The 25,521-nt window shown below is 40.3% G+C and overlaps 1 protein-coding gene across 1 annotated transcript in view; it reads left to right on the top strand.

The window, feature by feature from the left end:
* Positions 1 to 25,521, top strand: part of LOC124160936 (protein Wnt-11b-2-like) — a 95,935-nt gene that overhangs the window by 7,548 nt on the left and 62,866 nt on the right. The window contains exon 2 of the mRNA XM_046537071.1: positions 18,766 to 19,067. Coding sequence (XP_046393027.1) covers positions 18,766 to 19,067 — 302 coding nt within the window. The remainder of the gene's footprint in view (positions 1 to 18,765; positions 19,068 to 25,521) is intronic.

Here is a 25,521-nt window from a genome sequence, read left to right as displayed (position 1 = left end):
CAAACTCTTTGATAGCTAATTTTCTGCAATATGAATCCGCTATTTTAATGGTACTTTAATGAAATTTATTATTATAAAAGAATCGGTTGAGGTAGATTAACACGGAAAATTTTACGAAACGCCTCAACTGTCCCCAATCCTCAACTTAAATATCCCTCATTGATTCTCATTGAGGCCTATTCGCTTTCATTCTGTCTATACAACGTATTCCTTTCCTCTCCCTTCCATACTTACCGACTTCTTTCCCTTATTCACGGCATTAAACATATCGCTCAGTACACGATCCATCCAAACTAACACCGCAACCACGAGATGCATTTGTTGTTAACAGTGGCGGATCTATGGGAGGCTATAGCCCATTGGGTCGAAACTCACACTAGATAAATTCGTAATTTTAGGAGGTCGCCACTTTCTACAAAAGTATTTAGTTATATTTTCCGATCTATTTACCCACTTTAACGAATTGAAACACAAAGAAGCTCTAAATTTAGGACCTATTTTACACGCTTTTGTTATGTCACAATCCAGTGGCAACTCCAAAGAGGCAACTCAAACTTTAGACCCCCTTTAGGGTATCCATTTTACTCTAGATAGAATGTTAATTTTGTTCGGACCCCCTACTGCTGGGAGGTTACCCTCCACTTAACCCCCTCCTTTTCTCTATGCTGGATCCCCCACTGGTTGTTAATGTAATTAAATATGGCCAAATTTACCCACGTGATGGTATTAGGTAGCGAAACGTATGGGAAAAGTAATTTTTTAAATTGTAGAAAATTACATACTGTGTTCTAAAATGATGGTGCATATAAATGTTGTTTTGGACAAAAATTGTTATGAGGTTCATGAAAACATGAACATTCACAATAATACCTTTGGTAGTTAACCTTACTATTCACCGAGTTGCAATATTGCGGTAACTAGAATCAAAATAAGATATTTGTATGAAAATAGTGCTATATTCGATACAAGCTGCCATATAAATTGTTTATTGAAGAATATATTCACTAAAAACGGGCATCTTTTGGTTTTTATGTAATCTAGCTCTCGCAAATTGATTAATGCCACGTAAAATATTAACCATACTTACGAAAGAACAATGGAAGTAATTATACTTTTTTCTGGGATTGAGCTTTTATATGCAGTGAAAATTTCATTAAAAAATCTGAGAAAAATAGAAACCGGACGAAAGATTATTATAGGCGGCGGGAAGCTGTCAAAAGCTTCACAATTATCATTATGTTGTGGTATGTCTTAATTTTTTTTAGCCAGTCCCCTGGGGCATTTGGGGCGATATATCACGTGGACAATAATGGAAGGGTTTATTATTACGGAAGGTCAGTCAATTTTTTTCCAGCCTCCGACCCTTTTTAGGGAAAGGAGGCCACCTATGAGGTCGATGGGTGAATTAGAGGAGACCATTCATCATCTTGGTTAGAGCCCGCCGACCCTGACTTCAGGGCCCAAGCCCCTGATCCACTAAGTGAGTATGAAAGAACTTAAACAATTTCTCTTTTCCTTATACCTCTTTCTCCCTCTCAGAATTTACTCTTAAGGCCGTTTTACACGGAATTGCGCAGGTTAGAGCTGCATTAATTTCTAAAATGACGTGGAATTGCGCGAATGCATGAACGAAATTAGAACAGGGGCTATTTTGCCGTCTCGCATCCACGCATTCTCGCATGTGCTCCAGCAATTCACCGCTTTACACGACGCAATTTTGATTGCGCCTTCGCACGTACGTCAGATTGCGCAATTTCGTGTGCCTTGTAAAACGGCCTTTAGAAATAGTAGAAATGTCCTAAATTTCGAATTTGCAACTGCTCATATCAGGCTCACGCGACTTCTCCTCGTAGAGTGAAAAAGAATCAATTGCAAAAGTCCTAGAATGAATTGGAAAGGGAGCGGGCGGAAGAAAAATTATTCGTTAAATACACGTTGAACACTGTAATATTTTGACCCTTAAAAACCTCAAGAGCTTTGCTAACCGTCAATTTCTCGTTCACTTTAGATGTCAGCACGAGATGAAAGCGCAGATTTTGACCATCGTTATTTGAATACAGGACAGTTCAAACAATTGCCGAAACAATCTCAATCTGAACGAGGCAGTAGTCACTTTACCCTAACCCCCTAACGGATAATTTCGTACCTCCAGGTACCAGCGGAAAATATAGCGAATGTGACCCGTAACTTTAATAGCGAAAAGTTTCGTACCGGCCTGATCCGAAATGAATCGGATCGTTTCGTACCTTTTCGGATCGGATACGAAACGTTAAGTTTCGCATCGGACCACATCCCTGCTCTCATCCGTGGGAGCTGACTCAGGGCGATTCCACGCTAGCTCAACTGGGGGCGTGTATTTTCCATCTTTCATCACGATTATTTGAAAAATACCATTGTAAACATGGCTCGCTGAGTCTTAGAATGGCGATGATTGGCAGATTTATGACTCCTTGTGTATCAAAAATTAGCTAAAATAGCTAATAGCGCTCCTAAGCTAGGTATTCAAATTTTAATAGATAAACTAACGTAATTATAATGACAAGTTTGAAACGAGAAGCGAGCAATCTGAACTTTACCCTAATATGGCCTAAAATACATCAGTCGCGTAAAGAATGACTTTAAATATTTCTTTTTTATTTTACATTCGACCCTTGCATGAATCGTAATATTTTTTAGCATTCATTTAGCATTCGAAAAAGGTTTTGTCTTAGTTTTACTGGAATAAAGACGCTGCTTATTATGAATAATACCTACTCAAAATTTTATATTTATTTTACTCAACGGGACACCTCAGGGATTGAGAAACGGAAATGGAAAAATGCTTAGTTTTTTTACATTTTGAACTAGATATTTTGCTGTTTACTGGAAATTCGAAGTAATTCTTACTTTTTAGTTATCTTATACAGTTTTTAAGCGTGTTTTTATATTTCGTTCAATTTTTATTTTATACTTTTTACTGGTGAATCGTGTTTAGGTAGATTACCGTGTTGTGCTGATATAATTTGGTTACGAAATATTGTGATGCGCTACTGGATCCTCTCTATCGTAGTGCACAGCATTCAGTGAAGGAGTTAGGGGAGGGGGATCATATGGAATGTAAAGAAGGAGGAAGATAAAGGGAGAAGGAAAAGGCCCCTGCTTTAATTTTTTGTTCTTCGTTTCAGTAGGTAGGTAGGTAGCTGGTCGATTTGGGTGGATTGGATATGGGCGGTTATGGAATTCTGACGCAGAGGAATTGGAACGATATATTACGCGCAGGAAGCGAGTAGATGTGTATGTGTGTGCTCTGTGAGTTTGGAATGAATGTAATTCTCGAAGGGCTGTGATTGGTGTGGAAGGATTTAGGAGTCTTAATTGGGGTGGGAATGGGAGAATTCTGGTGGTGGTATAAGGCATAAGGGGGGCGGACCGTGGAGAAGGTGGAGGGGACCATAATTGGCGTGTCAGGACCTTCTTTAAATCGTGTAGACGACTCCAGCTACCTGGTCGAAAGGAAGCGGTATCAGCCCGTGGAAGAATTCGAGGGAATTGCGTGGTGGGAATGCTTTCTTTTAGTTTTTTTTACGATTATTCGCTCGATCGAAATCTTCAGCGATTTATCGATCTATCGCATTCATCTGTGCCTTTTCCATTAATCGAAGATCCGATATTATCACGGAACTCTATGAAAATATTTTCATGATACACCTTGCCAAGTCAATCTAAAGGCCGTTTTGTAAGGGGCCTTGTAATTGCACAATCTGACGTGTATACGAAGGCGCATTTAAAATTGCTTAAACGCATGCGACAATGCATGGATGTGAGATGAAAAAAGTGCCCCTGTTTTAATTTCGTTCGCGCATTCGTATGATTGCAAGCCATAATGAAAAATTAATGTAGTTCTAAACTGTGAAATAAACTGCCTCATGTAAAATGGCCTTAAGATATTGCGCATCTTGGGAATGACCTCGAGTATTTCTGGCTTTTTATATGGATTGGAAATAAAATAACTTAAACACTTTTTTAGTTCATACACATCAGATAAGAAGATCTATTTTATGCGGTTTCGTATAGCATTGCGGGCTATGAATGTAAAACTTACGATAAAAGAAGGTGGGAAAAAACTTGAGCAGTTAGAGAATTCAACTATTTGGGCAACACATTAAAGGAAAATGGGTACAGCAGTAAGGGCATCTGGTAGAGAATTCCGTTAGCAATGGAGGCGTTCATGAACAGGATGAAGCTTTCAGGAATCGTTATGTAAGAGCCTAAAGAATAGGTTAGTGAAGAGTCTACTCTGTAGTTTAGCGCTTTACGGTGAGGAAACGTGGACAATGAGGAAGGAGGATGAGAGAAGACTGGAGGCGATCGAGATGTTGGAGTGGAGAATAATGGAGAAGGTGAAGTGGACGGCGAAGAGAAGGAACGAAGAAGTGCTGGACATGGTGGGTGAAGAGAGGCAACTTCTAGACGAGATACGGAGGAGACAGAAGGTAGAGATGGAGCGAGTGCTTAGCGGGGATGGGATGTTGAAAACAGTGTTAGAGGGTATAATGTTGGGTAAACGAGGGAGAGGAAGGAAGAGAAAAGGATTTGTGGATAGAATGAAAAAGAGTAGGACTTATTGTTAATGGAAGAGGAGAGTTCATGGAGGGAGGAGAAACTGTCAGAGCACCTCTTAAATACTCCATGCCAACCTAGCTTAATCGGTAAAATACTTTAATAATAAATTTCATAATAGTAATAATGTATCGCATCATATTGAAACTTGGATGATAAATCACTACCATATCATACAACAGTTTTCGCACCAAAAAATTCACAACCCTCCTCGAATTTTACGAAAATTAATTTTTGTTTAGCTGGTGGCAGCGCGCCTCGCCCATATTACGCCTAGAGTTTCTACCACCTCTTATACGTTCAAGGTGTTAACCTTGGTGCGTTTTCTTAATCGTTGCGTCGATGTATCTTTCCGTTAATCCTTCCCAACACCAACCCACCTTCAGAATGCCGGGTAAAAATGCCGCGGACCAGCAGGCCAGATCAATGGAGAGTAACACCGCGAAGTCGGAAGACTTCGATCCCGCTGCGTTTCTATGCCCGTTAAACGGAAATCATTTGTCGTGTACTTTCTCTTAAATTAGAATATTTACCACCTTCTACACTATGAGGTCAAATACTTAATTTCTCTCCGAAATAAATTTATATCAGCCTTTTCAGCTAGTGTTAATTCAACCTTTTACGGTCCTACCTGGAGATAGACTCGACATGCCCAGTGCGTTCAACAGTGCCCAATGCGTCCAACAGTGCGCCATCATGTCCAACTTCGAGTTGAGCTCGACCTCACGAGGCATTGAGATTATACAGAGACAATGTTTCAAGGTATATTCCCTTCCTTTCGGCCTTAAACAATAAAGTAAGAACGTTTAAAAGGTCAGCAATTAATTCTGTCAATAATTTCTTTTTTCCTGAATTATTTGGATCAATACTTCAATTTTTTATTGTACCGTAATGGGTTTACAGCTTCTCTGCTAATTGCGATTTTCTTTGATGTTTCCCGATTAGTTTACGTAGATATTGAGAGGTACAATTTCATTGAAATAGCTATTAAGTTGGTGTACCAGTCGATCATTTTCTGAGTGCGTTGCTGCGCTGGAGTTTGATTAAATTTTACATCTTTTTTTAATGATCTGAATGGGGTGGTGTATCTGAGAGTTCCTTTTCCTATGCGATACAACCATGCTGCGGTGGAAAGGCTCGCGCGTTTCAACGATCCATAGAGCTGCATTTGCGGAGGTATTTTTGAAATAAATCCCGGTAGAACACCCATGACAGATAGAAAGAAGAATAGGAGTCAGATGGAAGGTTGTGCACGTTATTGTATCACGTGAAAAACATTAAATATGTCGTTTTATAATAAATGAATAAAATTTTCACTTTAAGATCCACTTTGTGATCGCCCCATTCAAAGTCGATTTTTTTAGTTAAATATTGTTCCAGAGCAGATTTGGGAAGGAGATTAGAAACAGATTGTTTAGAAAGATTGCTGGGTTTCCATTCTATTTCATTATCACATTTCTGAACGATAAAATGTCTATCCGAAAGTATAATTTATCAGTGGTGAATTCCAGTTGCCATCTTCTCATGCTATACTGCCACTGAATTTCTCGGGATGAAATGTTTTAAGGCCTCTCTACTCTTCTGGCCGCCAATTATTTTCCCAAGATTACTGGTCCATTCAATGGAAAAAATCCTCACGATTGAGAGCAATAAATTGGGGTCAACTGATTGGATGTAACAGGTGTAAGGAAAGAGACCTCGTAAGGAAACCGATCGCCATTTGTTACAGGAAATATTATATTCAGCCAGGGATGTTATTATTCCACAGGTATGGATATCAGTGAAGGAAACCACTCCGATGAGGATGATTTACGAAGGGGTGATTAAATAGTACTGCCGTATAATTAAATCATGCAGGTTTAGGTTAGGATGGGTATGAGAGACAAAGTCAGAGAAATGTGATGAGTGATATACCATGGCAATCCTGCAATTCGAACGTATTAATGATGATAATAATAATGATACCCCTGTGATCATTTGGTCGACAGAAACCAAGGTTCAGTCGAGGAATTCCTTCATGCGTAAGTCATGTTTCATCTAAAGGCATGTAGAGTACCGGAAGGAACATTGGATGTCATTAAGATGTCGTACGGAGAAAGGTACCAAGGGATAGATTTTCTTTACTTCGGTCCACATTTATCCTAGAAGGACATTGGGTGAAGGAGAGAGAAGTTTAGTAAGCGGATTCTGAAATCTTATATAATTTACGTACACAGATACGCCACTTCATATATTTTTGTATTGGGGCAGTTGCTCCCAACAGCAACTTTGGTCACTTACGTGTTTTCTTCATATTTCCCCCTGAGGAGCTCATTCATGATATGTTGCTAGGCTGGATATTTTGAGTTGCACGCGCACATTCCTAGCGAGATCATGGAGCGTGCATCGTTCGTGGCACCAAGGCAAGATCCCCATGACTCCTGAAAATATACATGTTGGCACTGAGATTTTTCCCCAGTAACGCGTCTACTATTAGCATGATTCGAGTTGGAAAGTCATTGCAAAAGAGAAGAATTTTTAATGGTATAAAACTGGTGTGACAGAAGAGAAGAGAATTGTTAATTCGTGGAAAATTTCCTTTTATCAAGGAATCAGCATGGCATTTCCTCCAAAACTCAACAGTATTTTCACCTAGAAAAATGCGGGTTTTTATTTTTTTGGGTATCATGGACAATCAGTGACTAGGGATTAGAAATGCGAAATCAGAATCGATTTTCGATTTTGGTTTTTAAAATTTGATTTCAAAAAGTTTTTTGGTCAAATTAAACGAAAAATCCAAATCGATATTTTTAAACTAAGGCCATTTTCTGCTTAAATACAGATGTGCTGTTTTAAAAAAATGCAACACATGGATTAATGGAAGGATTAGGTTAAGAACTGAGTATATTAAAATGTATAAATGCATTATTAATTTAAAGATATTAACCCGCAGTAGCACGCGCTTTTCATGTAACACGATAGCACGTGGGGCGGGGAAAAGACCAACGGGTGGTATGTAGCCAATCAAACATTAATAAATGACGTAATGATCATGTGTTTCATACATATGGTGAACTAAATATTTTATAAACGTATAATGTGATTTTAAGGCATATGACAACTATGCACATTACGGAGACGATGAGACTTAGGCAATTTTCTATTTTAAGGTAAGCATTGTTTTTTACGTCTCAGTCTTCTTCCACATTTTGGCTACATGATATTCCATTAAATACACTGCGCCAGGGGCGGATCCAGGATTTCTTTCTGGGAGGGGCACAAGCAAGGCCGTATCCATGATTTTGTTCAGGGGGCGCCACAAGGATACCTCGTTATACAAAACGAACGAAATGATAATGGGACCGTATTAAAAATCTAGCATATTTTTAAGGGTCTGGGGGGGGCACGTGCCCCCGTGTCCCCCCCCCCTGGATCCGCCTATGCACTGCGCTGGACGCATACTATTATTTACTTCCGAGCGCGAATCCCCGCCGGGAAGGGTAGAATCGTAGTAAAAAGACGCAACCCTGCAGCAACTCCGTAGGTACAGTCCGGCCGCCGAGAGTTGTCCGATGACAGCTAGAAGGAGTAGGGGGCAAGGTTGCCAGGTAAGAAATGGAAACGCCCACACCACAGGTAAACAAAAGGGTTCCCTTAAGAAAGGAACCAGAAGGGACGACGAGCGTGAAGGTCCCAAAGGAAGATTCCTTTGTTTTGGCGATTCGCAGAAAGGGCTTGTTTTGGTGGCTCAGGCTTGTTTCAGTGCTTCACATCCATTAGACAACGTTGTATGACTGGGCGAGGGTATGAGGTGCGTTTGGGGGACAGCAATTGGCTGCAAACCGTGCAGGCGCAGGGTTCTCCGCCCCTCCTTTTGAACTGTCATCGGACAACTCTCGACGGCCGGACTGTAATTCCAACCTGCTGGCGTCCGAAACACGTTGCTTCCCTTCCAAGGTTCCCCCACCAGTGATTATGATTTATCACGGGGTGGAGTAAAGTGAGGCGGCAAAATTCAAATGCTATAGGCAGCTATCGGATATAAACGAATTTGATCGATTTTCAAAACTAATGCCTCGTTCAGATTACGAATATCGAATAGATATAATCGAATTTGATCGATTTTCAAAACTAATGCCTCGTTCATATTACGAATATCGAATAGATATAATCGAATTTGATCGATTTTCAAAACTGATGCCTCGTTCAGATTACTATTGTTCCAGCGATCGTTGGAACCATCGTGCATTCACACTATGATGGTTAAAACCAGTGCTGCCCTCCAGTGCTGAAATCTAAAGTGAACGAGAAATTGATGGTTAACAAAGCTGTTGAGGTATGGAGGGTTGAGATACTACCGTGTTCAACGTATATTTAACATAATATTTTTCTTCCGCCCACATTCTTCCTTGCGTGGACAAATCCATTAAAAAATGATCGAGTCATGGGAGCTTCACAAACTTTTCGTCCTTCTCTTGTCGCTTCCTCTTCCGGTTTCGCAGCGCCTAGCCATCGTAAAGTGGCAACCTTCGGAACGTGAACTATTGTCAGGGCATGCATTCACACTGCTAGTTCAGCCAACTATCGTTAAGACGATCGCTGGGACAATCGTAATCTGAACGGGGCACGAAAGTCGGCTTCGATTAAATTGAAACTCGGAATAAGATAATCGATTTTCGAATAAAATCGAAATCTATTAAAGTATAAATCGATTTTCCGGTCCCTATCAGTGAGGGTTGGCAAAAGAGTAGGTACTGGTATCCGCCATTATCTTCTGCATTTTTTTCCTCGGGACCAGTTTTTTTTATTTGTTCTACCGGTGGGTACAGGTGGTATAAAGCTCAGTATGTGCGGCCTCTATTAGCCATTAAAATGATTTTGTGTTGATAAGGCACCGGATTCAATAAATTGAAATCTTCTAATTTAAGTTTTTTTAACCGTAAAATTAAATGACAGTGAAATATTCCAGCGAGTGTAACGCTGAGGGACCATGGCAACAATTTAACTTGATATAAACATAAAAGGACATCTTTAATGGAAATTTAGAAATATTTAAATAAATAAAAGATCTTAGCACTTTTATTTCTTTGAATATGTCTAACTTCCACCAATTGAAGCCTGAATCTGTTGAACTTACTTAGAAATACGTTAACAAAATTAGTCGCTACCAGCTTTTTGCGCATAAAAAGGAAACGCTACAGCGAAATTACGACCGGCATTTATTAAAGTCCTTTATGGTTCGGGGAAAAAGGAATTCGCATATCTATCCTTTCGACAAAATATCTCTCTTAATTTATCGCTTCTGTCGGACCTGGGAACGTAGTGGGGCTCTAATATTATGTTCTCCGTGTCGCTCTTAAAGATATCCATTCTCAATTGTTCAAACAATCTATGCCTAGCGCGCAGCCTCCGAGTCTCCTGCGGCTCCCAGCCTAATTCGCTTAACGTCTGGGTAACGCTGTCTGTACGCCCTTAGCAGTTTTTGATGAACCGCGCAGCCTTCTTTTGTATTTTATTCAGTTAGTGGATTAAGTCTTTCTGTACCGGATCCCATACGCTCGCTAAAGAGAACACGTCCCTCACGTTCATAACAGAACAGCACACAATGCGACATCATAACAAAAATGAGGGCTGAAGAAAAAAATAGCAGTAGTGATCATAAAACGCACACTCTCGCAGAAAAAAATTTCGTCACAGCCTCATTCGTGCCAGAAATGTAAACCTTATCCCAATTGTGGGCTCCCCTGATTATTTCCTTGTAATATTTATGATTGATCTATATATTTCAATCTTATCTTTCGTTTCATCATCCTTTATTCATATTTTGCCGATTCTATTTTATCATATCCTCAAAAATCAGTGACATATGTCAATGAGTTGGGGATGTTGCGTAAATACCATTCTTCACGCCTCGGATTCACCTCCGTTTGAAAGGAAATTTGAATTGAATGAAGTTGCTGCGATGATTTCGACGGGTTACGGACGTGTGACATCACGCCTCAGTCCTCAGGCAGCTTGAATTCTCCATACGGGGCGAGAAATCGATTTAAAAACCCACATAGCTTCTTTCGAAAGTTCCATTTTCCATCTCGTCTCCTTGGTTTGCCTTTGATTTCTGCTCGTCCCTGGAAGAGGGACGTATTTTCCCGTTTGCCTATTATATTTCTCTCTGAGAAACAGTGCATTAGAAAGTGTTATTCATAAAGAATTCCATTGTTCCAGCACAAAGAGATCAAAGCTATTGCTCTTAAGCTTCAAAAACAATGAAATCACCTGTGAAAACGCCATCAATTTCAAGGCTTTTGTGTTTATGTCTCTGAAGTTAAAAGGATTATCTCTTTAATGGTTATTTATATCCTTTTTCGCAACTTTTTTCTTGCGTTAAACTTTTTTTCTAGTGTATTATTGGGTGGGTTGGTGAATAGGTAATAAATTTTACCTATGAGAATATACACTTTGTCGTCAAAAGTATCCGAACACGTGGCTGAAAATGACTTACAAGTTCGTGGCGCCCTCTAATGGCAATACTGGAATTCAATATGGTTTTGGCCCACTCTTAACCTTGATGACAGCTTCTATTGTACTTCATGAAAATTTTCAAATTCGAGAAACAGGAAAATGTTTACAGGAGCCTATTCTACATTCTCTGAATATCGTAAGACTTAAGTTTTTAAAACAGTAATTTTTCGTGAGAAAAGACCTGTGGATCAGAATGGATGCGTAATTTAGAGGTGAATCGGATTGGCATCAATGATCACATGGTCAATAACAGAAATGCTTATCGTTAATTAATATTGTTGTTCAGTGCTTTCCCGTCGTAAAATCATATTTCCATTAGCATTTAATCATTAACTTTGGTCAAAATTCCCTAGATAGGTTAGACGCAGTTCTTCATTCATTTCTCATATCAGCTAATCTTCGTAAGGATTATTTCTTATTCTTATCCTTCATCGCTAGTTCTATATTTGATGGGGTGAGTAGTCAAGAGGTACAAGTGATTTCCTTTTTCTAAACACATTTAGGTCCAGAAATTATTTATAGAAAACTAACGAGATCAATTACATATTTGGTAGTGCATTTGATAATCCATTCGATGTCAGCACAGAACAAAGATTCACTGGTATTTATTCATCCCTTCATATCTATTCCACGGCCTTTCTTAGTCGTCCACTTGCTGTTCAACGATTGTCTCTATAAAACCTTCTTACTTAACCTAAGGACATAACCATTAAGTTGCTCCGTATTCTTTTTAGGGTTTTCGAGAGACTATTGTTTTTTAACCTTTTTTCTGAACTTGCTTCGTCTGTTTATGTTTCATCGATGGATTCTTGTAATTGATTTTTAACCCACTTCCCATTTTCGGATCAGCCTGATATTTTCTGTACAGATCAGGTGGAGAAAGTGAAAGAAATGTGCTTTTTCGCTCTCGTCCGACCACACCTTGAATGTGGGCGTATGGGATCCGGTGCAGAAAGATTTAATTCGCGAACTGAATAAAATAGAAAGGAAACCTTCTCGATTCGTCAAAAAATGCAACGGACAGCGTTACCCGGATGTTAAGCGAATTAGGCTGGGAGCCGCTAGAGACTCGATGGCTGCACGGTAAACTCAGATTGCTTGATAAATTGATAATAGATATCTTTATGAGCGACAAAGCACCACTATATTTCCAGATCCGACAGTAGCGAAAATTAATATAGATATTTTGCCGAACGGATGGATATGGGAATTCGTTTTCCCTCGAACCAATAAGGACTTTAATAAATGCTAGTCGTAATTTCCTTGGAGCACTTTCTCTTTATTTGTAAACGTCTGGTGAGTGGTCCTAACAGCACCCGCCGCACGCCTTGTAGGTGGCTTGAGGAGTAGTATGTTGATGTATAACCAAATAACAATTCATTTGTACTCTATTTCTAGGTCTTCGGAGGCATTAGGAGTCACTTTTTTTCAATATTAAAAGATTCAATGATATGACTTGAATTGGAAATTTTTTTTAAGAATTATGGAATTCATTGCGTTTAAAATGGGATTACTCGTATGAAACAAGAAACATACTATCTTGAATTTGAGTGTTTAAGAAATTTGAGTTTATCAATGTAAAATAAGGACAGATACGATGACTAATGCTAGTAACGCGAAGGCCAATGCCCAAAATTATTGATGGAAGTCACATTTTCCTTCTGGCATTCGGCTTCATTCCTTTTGGAAGTGGAAAAGCATTATTTCCATTTTATGTGAGAAAAGGGGTGGTCACGTGGTCGGCACCCATCGCAGCTCGTCCGCGAAGGTGATGTCGCATTCGCCAGCGGCTGAAGTGGAGGGTAGGGCTTATGCGACTATGGTCGTCAATTGATAGAATAAACAGTGGCGTAAGATTCAGTAGACCGTCAATGACCAATCGGAGTCAAGGAAAGGTGGTGTTTCCGATGTGGGAAAATGCTTTCTATTGGTTGTGACCATACAGCGCCCAATGTTTTCTTTCCTTTGGCTTTTCTCCGTTTTGAAAAAAAATATTTACTCAGCGCATGTGGAGAAAGGCGTTCGTCGTAAGAAATGTGACTTCGTACTGTGAAAATACAAAATGATGGAAATATACTTTAGGCGCTGAGCCAGTCGGTCATTTTAGAAATGCGCTGCTGAGGTTGGATAGAATAGGTTTAAAACCTTTATGGTAATGAATAATTAAACTTCATGATTTCATTTAAATTATTTATTTTTATAATGAATCGATTTTATAAAGTTACGCCAGATGCCATCAGTTTTTTTCATAATTTATTTTCCAGTCATAATTTATCATCATCACTAGTCAACACTCCTACTATTGGTTTGACGCAGCTCTCCACTCAACTCTCCTATCAGCTAATCTTTTCACACCTGCATCTTTTTTCTCTTTCACATTCCTCTTTGCCTGTTCCATACATTTTGTTCGAGGTCTTCCTTTTCCGTTCTTTCCATCTATTTGTTCGTCAACGATTGTCCTCATCAGGCCTTCGTATCCCAAGATATGGCCTGTATCATATTTTATGTGTCATCTATTTGAGATGGCGTATCCTAGAGTACAGTGAGCTGCGGTGAGGGCTTCGGATCGAACCATGTATTAAGTAATAACCTAGTGCGTGGAGCACTTGGCTCTTGAGTGAAGGGTCCCGAATTCAAATCCCGGGAGGACGCCCCACTCAAAAACCCTCGAAGGGCGAGGTGACTCAAGGAAAAGATTTAGTAATTATCTCTTCAGTTTACTATAACGCCTACTCAATTTTAATCTATCTAAAAATCCTTTACTCTTCCTTCCTCTCCCTCGCTTACCTAGCATTCTATCCCCTAAAACCGATATCAACATCCCCTTCCCGCTGAGCATTCGCTCCATCCATACTTTCTGTCTCGTCCGTATCTCATCTAGAAACTGTCTCTCCTTACCCACCTAATGAGTGGGTATTACAGTTAATTTTGATCAGGGGACTGAAAACACAAACATATTTTCTTTTGCATCCTAATTAATATTTAGTATAGGTATAATGCAATCGGACTTTCCTCAATTCCAGTCTATTTTATTCATCAACCTAATGATGTGGCCGATTAACTTTTCTAGTCTTCTTAGGGTTTTCAGAAGACTTTTCTTTCCTTAGATTCGTCTGATGGCTACCTTATTGATTCCTATGCGTCCATGCTAGATTTATTCCGTTTATACATCTAAATTGGCGTAGGCAATGGCATTCAACCATTCATCCTTCTCATATACATTCTGGTCGAATATACTCGTAGACGACGCGTTGACAGGAAAAGCCAATCTAAGTGTATACTTTCGAAATGTGGAGCTCCAAAATTGAATGATGACGATATAATTGATCGACTGTATAAGTAATATGGAAGTCCTTAGAAGAGTAGTAGAAAATATGTATTCCTAAAAACCGTAAGAAGAAAACTGGAACACTTGCGGTGTGGCCATATTAATATCTTATGATCAAGAAAGCTGAGAGTAAACTAGCGAGTTATTGGCGTAAGCAACGAAATTCAATCATTATTCCGTCACATATAAACTCTGGGCGAATATCAACAAGACATTGATAAGAGCAGGCAATTTAGGAGTGTGAACATTCGAAATGTGGTGCTATAGAAGATTTATGAAGATGATCTACCGTGTGAGTAATCTGGAAGTCCTTAGAAGAGTGGGAGAAAAGAGGTCACCTAATAACCCAAAGTCAAGACAGGGCAATTCAATCAGCAACGTCATGTGGTATACGACAGTGTAATGAAGACAATTTTCAAGGGAAAATTGGAGAAAAATTCACGAGCGGAAATAATGGTAAAGGAAGGTCCCGAATCGGTCATTAAGGACCTTAAAGATATAAAATGCGTAAAAATTAAAAGGTTAGTTGTTAGAAGAACGGAGTGCAGAGCTGCACTAAAGCAATTGTTCTTCGTATTATTGACTTAGTGTGATGGTAACCCACATCCAAGTTTTCCACCCGTAATAATGAATACAAGCGTGTCAATAAAATGCAATCAAATGTATAAAATAAAAGGCAACCAGGTCGCGCGCACGTGTCGTGGTGCACGATATTCGTGCGAAATAAGAGCTATGAATTTCATCGCTCTCTCCGTTTCGGAGGCTTGGTATTCGTATGCACCTAACCTCCAAAATCTCTCTGCCCAATGAAGCCCAGCCTGTATGGGAGATCAGAAGCCCGTTTTACTGACTGCCCGAGTCCCAGACGGCGGCGGCGGCGGTGTCTGCGGGGGCGTTCCCCGGGGGCCCAGGCAGTAAATTGCCCGATGAAGGAGGACGTGGATATTCGGGGGCGGTTTCGATCCGGCACACTATATCATCTCCGAGAGTCGAGCGCGTTAATCGCTTGGCGATAAGAGGGGAATAAATATATCTCTTTGCTGTTCTGTATGCCTCCTTCTTCTTCACCTTCTCACCCCACCCCTTTCTATATTCTTCCCATGTTCCCACTTCCCCAATCCAGCACCCACCTGTGTGAGAATCACTTGATTCTCGCGGAGAAGGAACACATGGTAATAAGGATGGTTGGGTGGGCGAACTTTTTCGCCGAATTTCAACCGGTTAGCTCTGAGGTAGTGATGGGAAAATGGATTTTGAAAAAATTCGAAAAGCGAGTTTTAAATTTCAACGATCGAGAAAATAGAGCCTTGATATTCGATTTTAATTCCGAACTCGATTTTCAACTTCGATCGTGACCATTTCGTTTGATCTTAGTTGTCTTTCCCGGCCTATGATAACGTTATCCGTCAAATCTGAAAGACTTTTCTCTGAGGCCGGTACCATAAAAAAGGCACGCCCTCCACCAGCAAAAAAACATCGCGATCAGTCGATCTTTCTTAAAAATTTTAGTGAAGCCGAAAACTCTCCAAGCGGTGATTCCAAAACTTTAATGTGCGTGCATTTGTAAATGTCTACTGCTAATGATTCGCGCATATATCCTGAGTTGATTATTTGGGATTTTTTTCTAGTATTTTGGGTGTTTTCCGAATGTAATATACTTTGTTCTGTACCAACTGTATTTCTTTTAAAGAACCGTCGATTGCTTTGATTAATCGATCTTTTGGTTCAAAATTGATTTTCGTTGAAAAGTCGAGCTTTTGGTTTCAATTAAATATACAAACATTCGGTCATCATTATACTTACAATTAGATTAAGCAATATCTTCGATTTTCACTGATAGTCGTTACACTGCTACCATAGATTTTCGCTGTTCGTGTGTTATCTTAGGCTATTCGTCTTCAATCGCGTCTTGTTAAATGCTCTATCACTTTATTCAGAATTAGGAAAAAAACCATGCTATAAAAAATGAATGACTTAAGAATATTTGCAAAAGCTTGACTTTCTCCTCCACAAATGTACATCTACATTTACACACCGTGTTGCTGCAGCTGTTTGATCCCCAGCCGCAGCACCTACCTGTAACGGAATAATAAATAAAGATACGCGTTGTGAGACGTTTGACTACTTAAGTTCCACCGAACATTTGTAAAAGTTCAAAATTTTTCGGAGGAAAAACGTACTCCTATGCCATTCGGCAGAGTATCTCTCTCATTTCCTCGTTATTTGTCGGGCGTAGAGGAAATAGAAAATGGAAGAAACGTCACACAGAAACAGCTTTAGTAAGCAGACGAGGATGGACTTATCGCTACGATTCGAGAGCGTATGTTTGAAAAGTGCCTCGAAATATTCTCCCCCTTGCTACCCCATGTCCTCCATTTGGCTTAAACCGGTTGAGCCTCTTGGGAAGTTACCAATTACAGGGAGTACCCTTTGGTTGGCTGACCACCATTAAAATCCATTGTAAAACGCAAATTATTGGGAACGATCAATTGGAAGGTAGGTTTAATTGCTTTTTGAAGTTATTAAATGATAATCGATGAGAGACATTGAACTTGCCAGCGGTGCAAATGTCAACTCAGTGGGGTAGGAGGAAAAGGCGTCTGGTACTCAAATGCAACTGAATCAATTTCGCAATGACGTCTCGCTGGAGCTCTCTGTATTTCAAGTCCGTAATTGGGTTCTTTTTTCCAGATTTTATGACAGTTTTATTTGAGCTTTCTATAATTAATCCGCTCCATGTTCATTTCTGGTGACCGATTATTTTAATCGGGTGAACCAATTTTCTTTTATGATCAAGGAAGCCTTTTAAACCGTGATTAATGCCATTAAAAGCCCGTTATGATGGCCGCCGTCGTGGATTTTAAAATTGAAAATATTTTTTAGCACCTCGGGTTAAGTATAGAAGGAAGCTAAATAAATTAGGAGTTTAATACTATAGTTATACCTTTTAAATCTTGTTTCATCAAATTATTACATTGTAATTAACAATGCGTCATAATTACCCACATTGAGTGACTCCGAAGAGGGACCTTCACCTTTAGATTCTCGTTTAATTGAATGCTGTTGTCTTACGTACACCTAATTCCGAAATAAATTAATATTTCATGCCTATGGAGATACATGTATGTTAATGCAGCCTGTCCTAGAAAGGTGACTTTGGAAAACTTAATATTTTTCAGGGTTCTTAGGATAAAATTTTCCCCATGTTTGCATTCATCCAAAATATTTTTTTTATTCCATTTCCATACCACCGAATAGTTCATATTGGCCATTTTATATCGGGGTATTCAACAAATTTAACAATTGCACGTACACGACAAACCATGCCCTTGGATATGGAAAATCAACCCAGACGGGACTCCATCCGCAACCTCTTGTTTGGCAGCTGAAGACTTTACCCCGCCGCTACCTTGCTTCTTACGGGTAAAGATTTAATATTTTAAATAAATTTAAATGTTCATAAGGGTAAATGCTGACTTATACCTTGAAAATTTTAAGTTGTAGCTAAAGTTATCAACATGCAATACGTCAGGATCATGTCTAATGAGTAGCTTTCTTCGGGAGGACCTTACGTGGTATGCGGGTTGTCAATACTGATATAAAGTTTTCATTCGCGAGCATCTGAAAAGTATATGGGGATCGGGTTGGTGTAGTGGCTAGTGTGTTGGCTTCCCACCAGGCGGGCTCGTGTTCAAATCCCGGCAGTGGGAGAGAATTTTCAGAGACTGCTCAATCCCTGCTTGAGTGTTGTGTGGAGGACATTTCAAGCGGAACACTCCGTCCGTCGGATGGGACGTTAAGACGTGGTCCCCTTGGCGCCTTTCGTTAAGAGTAGGCTAATGCCAACGCCGGGTTTATTTCCGCCCTTCCTTACCTACCCTTCCCTCATGGCGCAAATGACCTCAGCTATCGGTCGCCTCCTCCAAATACCAAACCATACCTGAAAAGTATACATTTCATTACACCAGTTATAATATTTTGTGTGCATTAAACATGAAAGTTTCATTCATCTTTACTATTTGGCAGGTATTGTGACATGTAACTATAACGAAAGTTGGAGCGTCAGGGGATAGGTGCCCTCTCGGCTAGTGGTCTCCTAAGCAGATGTATCACAGGTTGCCGCCTTGACAGAACTGAAGAAGGAAGGGGGCTGAAGGCCCCTAATATTCCTGGCTGCTTGCCTGAGCGATGCGTCCACTTAAGAATTTTATGTCATATATAATAGGGAGAAGATAGCCGAAGCTGGAAGCTTTCTTAATACTCTCTGACAACAGCAACTTTTTCTCACTTCATTCTCGTCTTCTCCCATTCAATTTTTTCACTCTTCTATTCTCTTTCAGGGCCCTTCGGAAGGCCACGGGTCCCCCATGGCGGGCCCTGTCCGCCCACCCGCCCCCTGCCCTCCGAAGCGCGTCCCCGGACCGTTCATCCGTCGTGTCGGCGGCCTGCGGAAGGGCCCGCCGTTCCCTGGGACTGACGAGGGCCCAGGCGAGGCTGTGCCGGCGGGCCGCCGACGCCATGCCCCTGGTGGCGCGGGCCGCATCGCAGACGGCCATCGTGTGCGGCGAGCTGTTCAAGGAACGGCGCTGGAACTGTTCCTCTCTCGAATTAGCCCCGAGACTTTCTCCGGATCTCACGACTGGTGAGTGTTTAAAATTGTGATATCGGTTATGTGGTATCTGTTGTCCTACAACCTTATCGCTGGGAAAAAAGAATAAAAAGTAATACTTACTTTATAATTAATGCAATTGTTGTTAAAAATCTGTTCTGATTTATGTTCTCAGTGTTAATTTTTAAGTTTCTGCTAACACAACAACGTACTAATCACACAACACCCACTCACAAATCCGTTCCATAGCTATTGTATTGTTTACTGGATGCTTGGGGTGAACTTGATTTACCTGGACGGCTCTGATAGTGCCCCCGGCGCGTCAAATTGTGTAATATGTTTTTGGTTTCAGTTGTCATACTACCTTATCGGGGTGGAAATGGTTGCGCGTTCCTTTGACCCCGTGAGATGCACTAGAAGGAGTGACTCTCAATTACTCCCGGTAAGGGTAGCAATGCTAGTTCGGAATAGAGAAGCCACGTTATTGTGTAGTGGAATAAAACAGTTTTGATACATACAAATAAAAAAGAAGTTAGTGTTGATACACATAAATATTAAAAAGTGGTTCCTGATCAATACCAATGTCAAAATTATTAGACATGAGTAATATTTTCACTACATGCATGATTCATCACTTAGTTTTGTGTCTTATTATGCGTTATTATCAATTGATAAATACCTACTTGTTTTGTTAGAGTTAAGATGACACTTCCAGTTTCGTAAGGTGGGTTGATATGGTGAGCTTTGCAATGGATGGCACCAGCACTAGAGATGACAGTGTCCGTATTCCTCACTGAAGAAACCCCTTTCGGGCAAAAATATTATAGGGGACTTACGAAGCAAGATAAAGCAGCAACATCTTCTTTAGTGATCGGTACCAAAATATTAATTAATCTTTGTCACCCATAACTTCTATGGTTATAAAATATAACGCGTAACGTTGTGCTCACATTCCTCTCTCAGATAAATTTAACGTTTGCCTAGCAAAGAGCATTAGCCCTGATTAGGACCCCATAAATGGGAATGTGAAGTCAGAAATTGAAAATTACGACGAGGTTATACCTAGAGAAGGAGACAGTCATTAAACTATAGGTAGAAAGTAATTGCAAAGAGGATTTTGCACGAATTCAATTCAATTTACCGCAATATGGCCGCGGCTATTTATCTTGCAAATGAGCTTAGCTAATCACTGCCTCATCCAGACCTCCATACTAATTAGGAAAGCCTTAGTGGGCATATTTGAATAAGTTTTCCATAAAAGGATACCTTTCTCCCTTGCTAATTAAATTATCTTTTTACAGATGCCGTATTCTAACTGGAAAACGTTGTATTTAATGTACCTCCATTCGAGTAGGTTAATCTAAAAGTGAGAAAATTATGTTCTGCATTACCCACTAACTATCACAACGCAAGATCTCGGCAATGATTGGCGCAGTAATACAATACTTACCTCTAGCTTCATTATGCAAAAATGATTTCCGGTCGAGTTCTTAGCTAATTAAGCAACTTAATGCTAGGAATAGCATTGAGTAATGCGCATACACACCTCAACTACAATATTACATGTGTTGAAAAGTGAATAAGACCCTTAATGTGCATTTTAACTTCGCTATTTCCCAATTTTCTTAGGTATTCATTAGCATGACGTTTATAATTAGTCCGGAAAGGTCTCTACATTCAGCTAACCTTATCAACCTTATGGATGAATCACTGTTTGAGGTATTTCACAATTTGTAATAAAAATAATACATTGGAAATAGGCAGTCTAAAGTTTATACGAATCAACCTTACCAAAATCTAAAAGCGACGACATAAAATTTTACATTAGACGGCGATTTCCGGTATTTCTGCAGTTACTATCCATGCAGGCAGACCATAATACAAAAATTAAGACGAAAAAAGCATGGGAATGACGGGAAAGTAATCTTACTTTAGTATCATGCAAAGGGGACTACATATAGTAGGCCCTATTCCATCCCATAGAAGGCTGATTTCTGTTGCCACTTCGGTCGCATTTTAATCGTTTTTCAAAAATGTCTGAAGCGCGGTGATGAGTGCAATGGGATCCACTTTTTCCAATATTTTGCTGTATAATGTTTATATTTGCGAGTAATACCATTGAAAAGCTATGAATGTAAAAATAATATCATAATGAATGTAAATTTGGTTGACACCCCTAATTATACGTTATTGCCCCGTTGAACTCAGATCAATTTGTCCGTCAGCGACGCGAGCGGCGACTTCTGTAAACCCCTTTAAATGCTTGGTGGGCGGAAACACATTTAGAGGCCCACTTGAGGATCCTCTTTTGTAATATTCGTGTATGCGAATATCAGTCTTAACTCATGCGCAATGCACCACAGCCGGAGAGCAAAGTCCGAACTTTGTACACTAATTGTAAGAGGTGTTCGCTCTTTAGTAATTTAAATATATACCGGGACTAGCCACGGTATACTTAAATTCCACTTTAACCATGGGGAGAGGGCAGCAGCTCTTCTTCACATGTGCGAAGGTGGAGACCATACTGGTCGGTACAGCGACACACATTCCACTACGGGCGTGGTAACATTTACTTTAACGGCTGTAGTACTGCGATGTGGAAGGCAAGGGGAAACCACCACATTATCATCCCGAGGAGTCACAGCTACTCCACTCAATTTATATAAGACATGATGGAATTCTCTCGGGTAAAATATTCCGGAGGTAAACTAGTCCCCCATTCGGATCTCCGGGCGGGGACTACTCGAGAGTGTACATCGGTCAAACGAGATAGAATGTTACGGATAGGAACATGGAACGTCAGATCACTTCGCACCTGCGGTAAGCTAGAGAACTTGAAGGTGGAGATGCGAAGAATGAACCTCGATGTATTAGGCATCAGCGAAATGAAGTGGCCCCAGGAAGGAGACTTTTGGAGTGGAAGCTACAGAACAATTCTGTTATTTGGGAAGCAAGATAACTAGTGACGGGAGAAGCAAGAAAGAAATTATCAGCAGAATAGCCCAGGCGAAGAGAGCATTCCACCAAAAGAGAGACCTGCTTACAGCGGGAAACTTAAATATGGAAGTAAAGAAACAATTTATAAGAACCTACATCTGGAGTATGCTCCTAAACGGAAGTGAGGCATGGACAATGACAGCAGCGGAGAAAGCAAGGATAGAGGCCTTTGAAATGTGGTGCTACAGAAGAATGATGAAAATCAAATGGATCGACCGAGTTAGTTACGAGGAAGTCCTAAGAAGGGTAGGAGAGAAGAGAAGCCTCATGAAAACCTTAATAAGAAGACGGAACAACCTTATAGGCGACATCTTGAGACATGATGGCCTAATCGTCGAAGGACAAGTGGAAGGCAAGAATGGAAAAGGAAGACCTCGAACAAAATATATGGAACAAGTAAAGAGAGATGTGAAAGAGAAGAAATACGTAGGTGTGAAAAGATTAGCTGATAGGAGAACTGAGTGGAGAGCTGCGTCAAACCAATCCTAGGATTGTTGACCAGTGATGATGATGATGAACCATGGTCGGTCGTGGAGTTTTGAGTTTAAGTGTGGAAATACCACCTCTTGTCTATATTTTATCATGGACTATTTGACTGGCTTCTAGCATCTCAATGTTACGACACTACACAAGATCACGGTCTATCCCGAGGAGACTGCATAGAGTTGGCCTAATTCCATCCCTCAGAAGGCTGATTTCTGTTGCCACCTCGATCGCATTTTAATCGCTTTTCAAAAATGTCCGCATCGTGATGCAATGCGATCCACTTTTATCCTATATTTTGCTGTAAAATATTTGTCATTGCGAGGAATGGCATTGAAAAGCTATGAATGTGAAAAATAATATCATAATGAAAATAAATTTCAGTTGACATCCCTAATTGTACTGAATTTCCCCGTGAAACGCGGATCAACTTGCCCGCCAGATATGCGAGTGGCGACTTCTGTAAACCCATTCAACCCTTGGATGAAAGCTTCTCGGGTTTCCAACCGGGTCAGGGTCTGCATGGGGTAGGCCGACGTTTCGTTGGGAGACTTTCCCAACATCCTCAGGGCTGATGATTGTTGGAAAAGTCTCCCAACGAAACGTCGGCCTACACCATGCAGACCCTGACCCGGTTGGAAACCCGAGAAGCTTTCATCCACGCTATTCACCGGGAAAAGCTCAGATTCTCCATTCAACCCTTTATAGCCCAGAGCTGCTTAAGGGAGAAATCAAATTTCAAGATTTTTCATTCGGAAAAGATGATAATTTTGCACTAAATCATAATCATCGAGGCATATAAATATTTCGTCTTCAAAATTACACCACAAAATAATACGTAGTTAAGATATTTCCTAAATATATCTGAAAATGTACACTTTTTGATCTTGCTTTGAAGCAACATTGGGTTATAAGGGGTTAAATGCTCGGTAGGCGACAATACATTTAGAGGCCGACTTGAGGATCCTCTATGGTAATATTCGTGCTCTATCCAATCATCGGTCTTGCTTTTTGGACGTCTGAAGAACGTTTCCCGTGGTAACAGCGTGGGATTGGGCGGTTTTTGGTGCGTCGCTGGTGCGAATTCGCTTTCGTCTCCTCTCGGGGAGCGCTCCCCTTGTTTCGCATATCGTGACGATAGGGGGTGGAACCGCGAGGTACAGTGGGAGGAGGCGAGGGGCCTTCTAGTTGCTTTGGAAGCGAGTTAATCATCCTCGGATCCGGAATTGCTCCGCGGTGAGCCCTCTGGAACGGTGCCAACTGCTCTCGCGAACGGGGGCGGAATGAGATGGGGCGAAGATTGGTATATGTGTTATGTTTTAACGCGTGCGCGAATGAATAGGGTGGGCGGAAAATTGGTGCTGTTTCCCTGGTTGGGAAATAGAGGATCCTTCTCTCAAAACACGACGTGTTTTGCACGATTTTGTTAGGGTATAAAATCTAATAATGAAATAGTAATGGCCCTCACTTTGTGGAATTCCATTTTTTGTTCTAGTAACTAGGGATGTGCGAGATTTACTTTTTGATCTCGAGTCGAGTATCAAATCAAATTGAAACTACTCGCGAGTGGAGTATGATAGTTTCTGGACCAGGTAATACAGAAATGCATGCTCCAATATATTATCTTTTTTTCCAATCTCTTAGTACATTTTCTATTCTAAATGCTTATCCTGATGTAAAAAGGAAAAAAATAATGAGGAACGTCAATGATAACTGTGTCAGCATCAGGAGATGAATGGAAATTGTTTCTTAAACAGTTGAAGCATAATTGAATTTAATTAACCCCTCGTACTATGTCGGAAATTTAATTAATATGGGCTTGGAAGGCCCTGAGTATAGGCATTTTCACAACACTAATAAATGTTTAATACGTAAATTAATCACTGGCTTACTGTCCTCGACAGTTCTGTAATCGAAACTACTCGACTCGACTTGACGTACGTAATGCTACACGAAATACCAACTACTCGACTCGACTAGACCCGAATTTTCGAGTACTCGCACATTCCTACTTCTAACTTTTACAATCCCCTAAAGTCGAAGAAAAGAACTTGCACAATCCGTGTCAGTTTTTTCTTTGACCACAGTGGATTGTAGAAGTTACTTTTATAGCAAGTAATAGCATAAAATCTTTTTTTAACTGCGCTCCAATTCAATAACAATTTGACTTTTGCGCAACCCTAAATGACCGATTTTTCCAGCGATCCTAGAGGCCGTTTTAAACGAGGCACGTAATTGCGCTGGTTAGAACTGGATTTACTTATCACTATGGCGTGCAATTTAGTGAATGCAAGAACGAAATTATCACAGGGGTTATTTTGCTATCTTACATCCATGTATTCTCGCAGCGTTCTTGCAATTCACCGCTTCACACTACGCAATTTTGTCTGCGCCTTCGTACAGACGTCAGATTCTGCAACTACGTGCTCCGTTCAAAACGGCCATAACATTGGTTTGGATGCAGGTGTGCACTCAACTTTTTCTAAAGCGTGAATCGCGCGATCATTTGTTTCGTTCCTCTTAGTGCTCTTAGTGATCACTCGGCGATCGCTTTTCGGTACCGGAAAAGTGATCGCTCGAGTGGTCATTTTTCTGAATCACTCGGTCCCTCCCTCCGTCTCTTCTCGCATCATTTCCGATATCTTAGCTCTGTGGGAATCCTCATCATTGGAGTGATCGCAAAAACAATTACGCGCGACGTTCATTTACGAGTGATCGCTGGAGTGATCACTCGAAAATGAAAAAAATGATCGTGTGATTCAGGCTTAAGCTAAGTTTTCCTCTCAAGTATTTTTCCTCTATAACATACTGTTATCTAAAATCCTTATTTCATATTTTATCAGAGGTCTTGTTTTCATGTATTAGCCATTTACCTGTCTATCGATGAAAATCTTTATCAGAAAATTACATCTGAGTTAATTTCTCTTAAAAGAACGCAAGTAAATTTTAATTATTACTTGTTACAAAGATCCAGGAGTTGTTTCGTCAAGCATAAACATGAAGGAAT

Source organism: Ischnura elegans, chromosome 6, assembly GCF_921293095.1.
Source record: "Ischnura elegans chromosome 6, ioIscEleg1.1, whole genome shotgun sequence".
In the NCBI taxonomy this organism is placed as follows: Eukaryota; Metazoa; Arthropoda; class Insecta; order Odonata; family Coenagrionidae; genus Ischnura; species Ischnura elegans.
The sequence above is the reverse complement of the archived record's forward strand: the minus strand, read 5'-3'. Positions and strand labels throughout refer to the sequence as shown.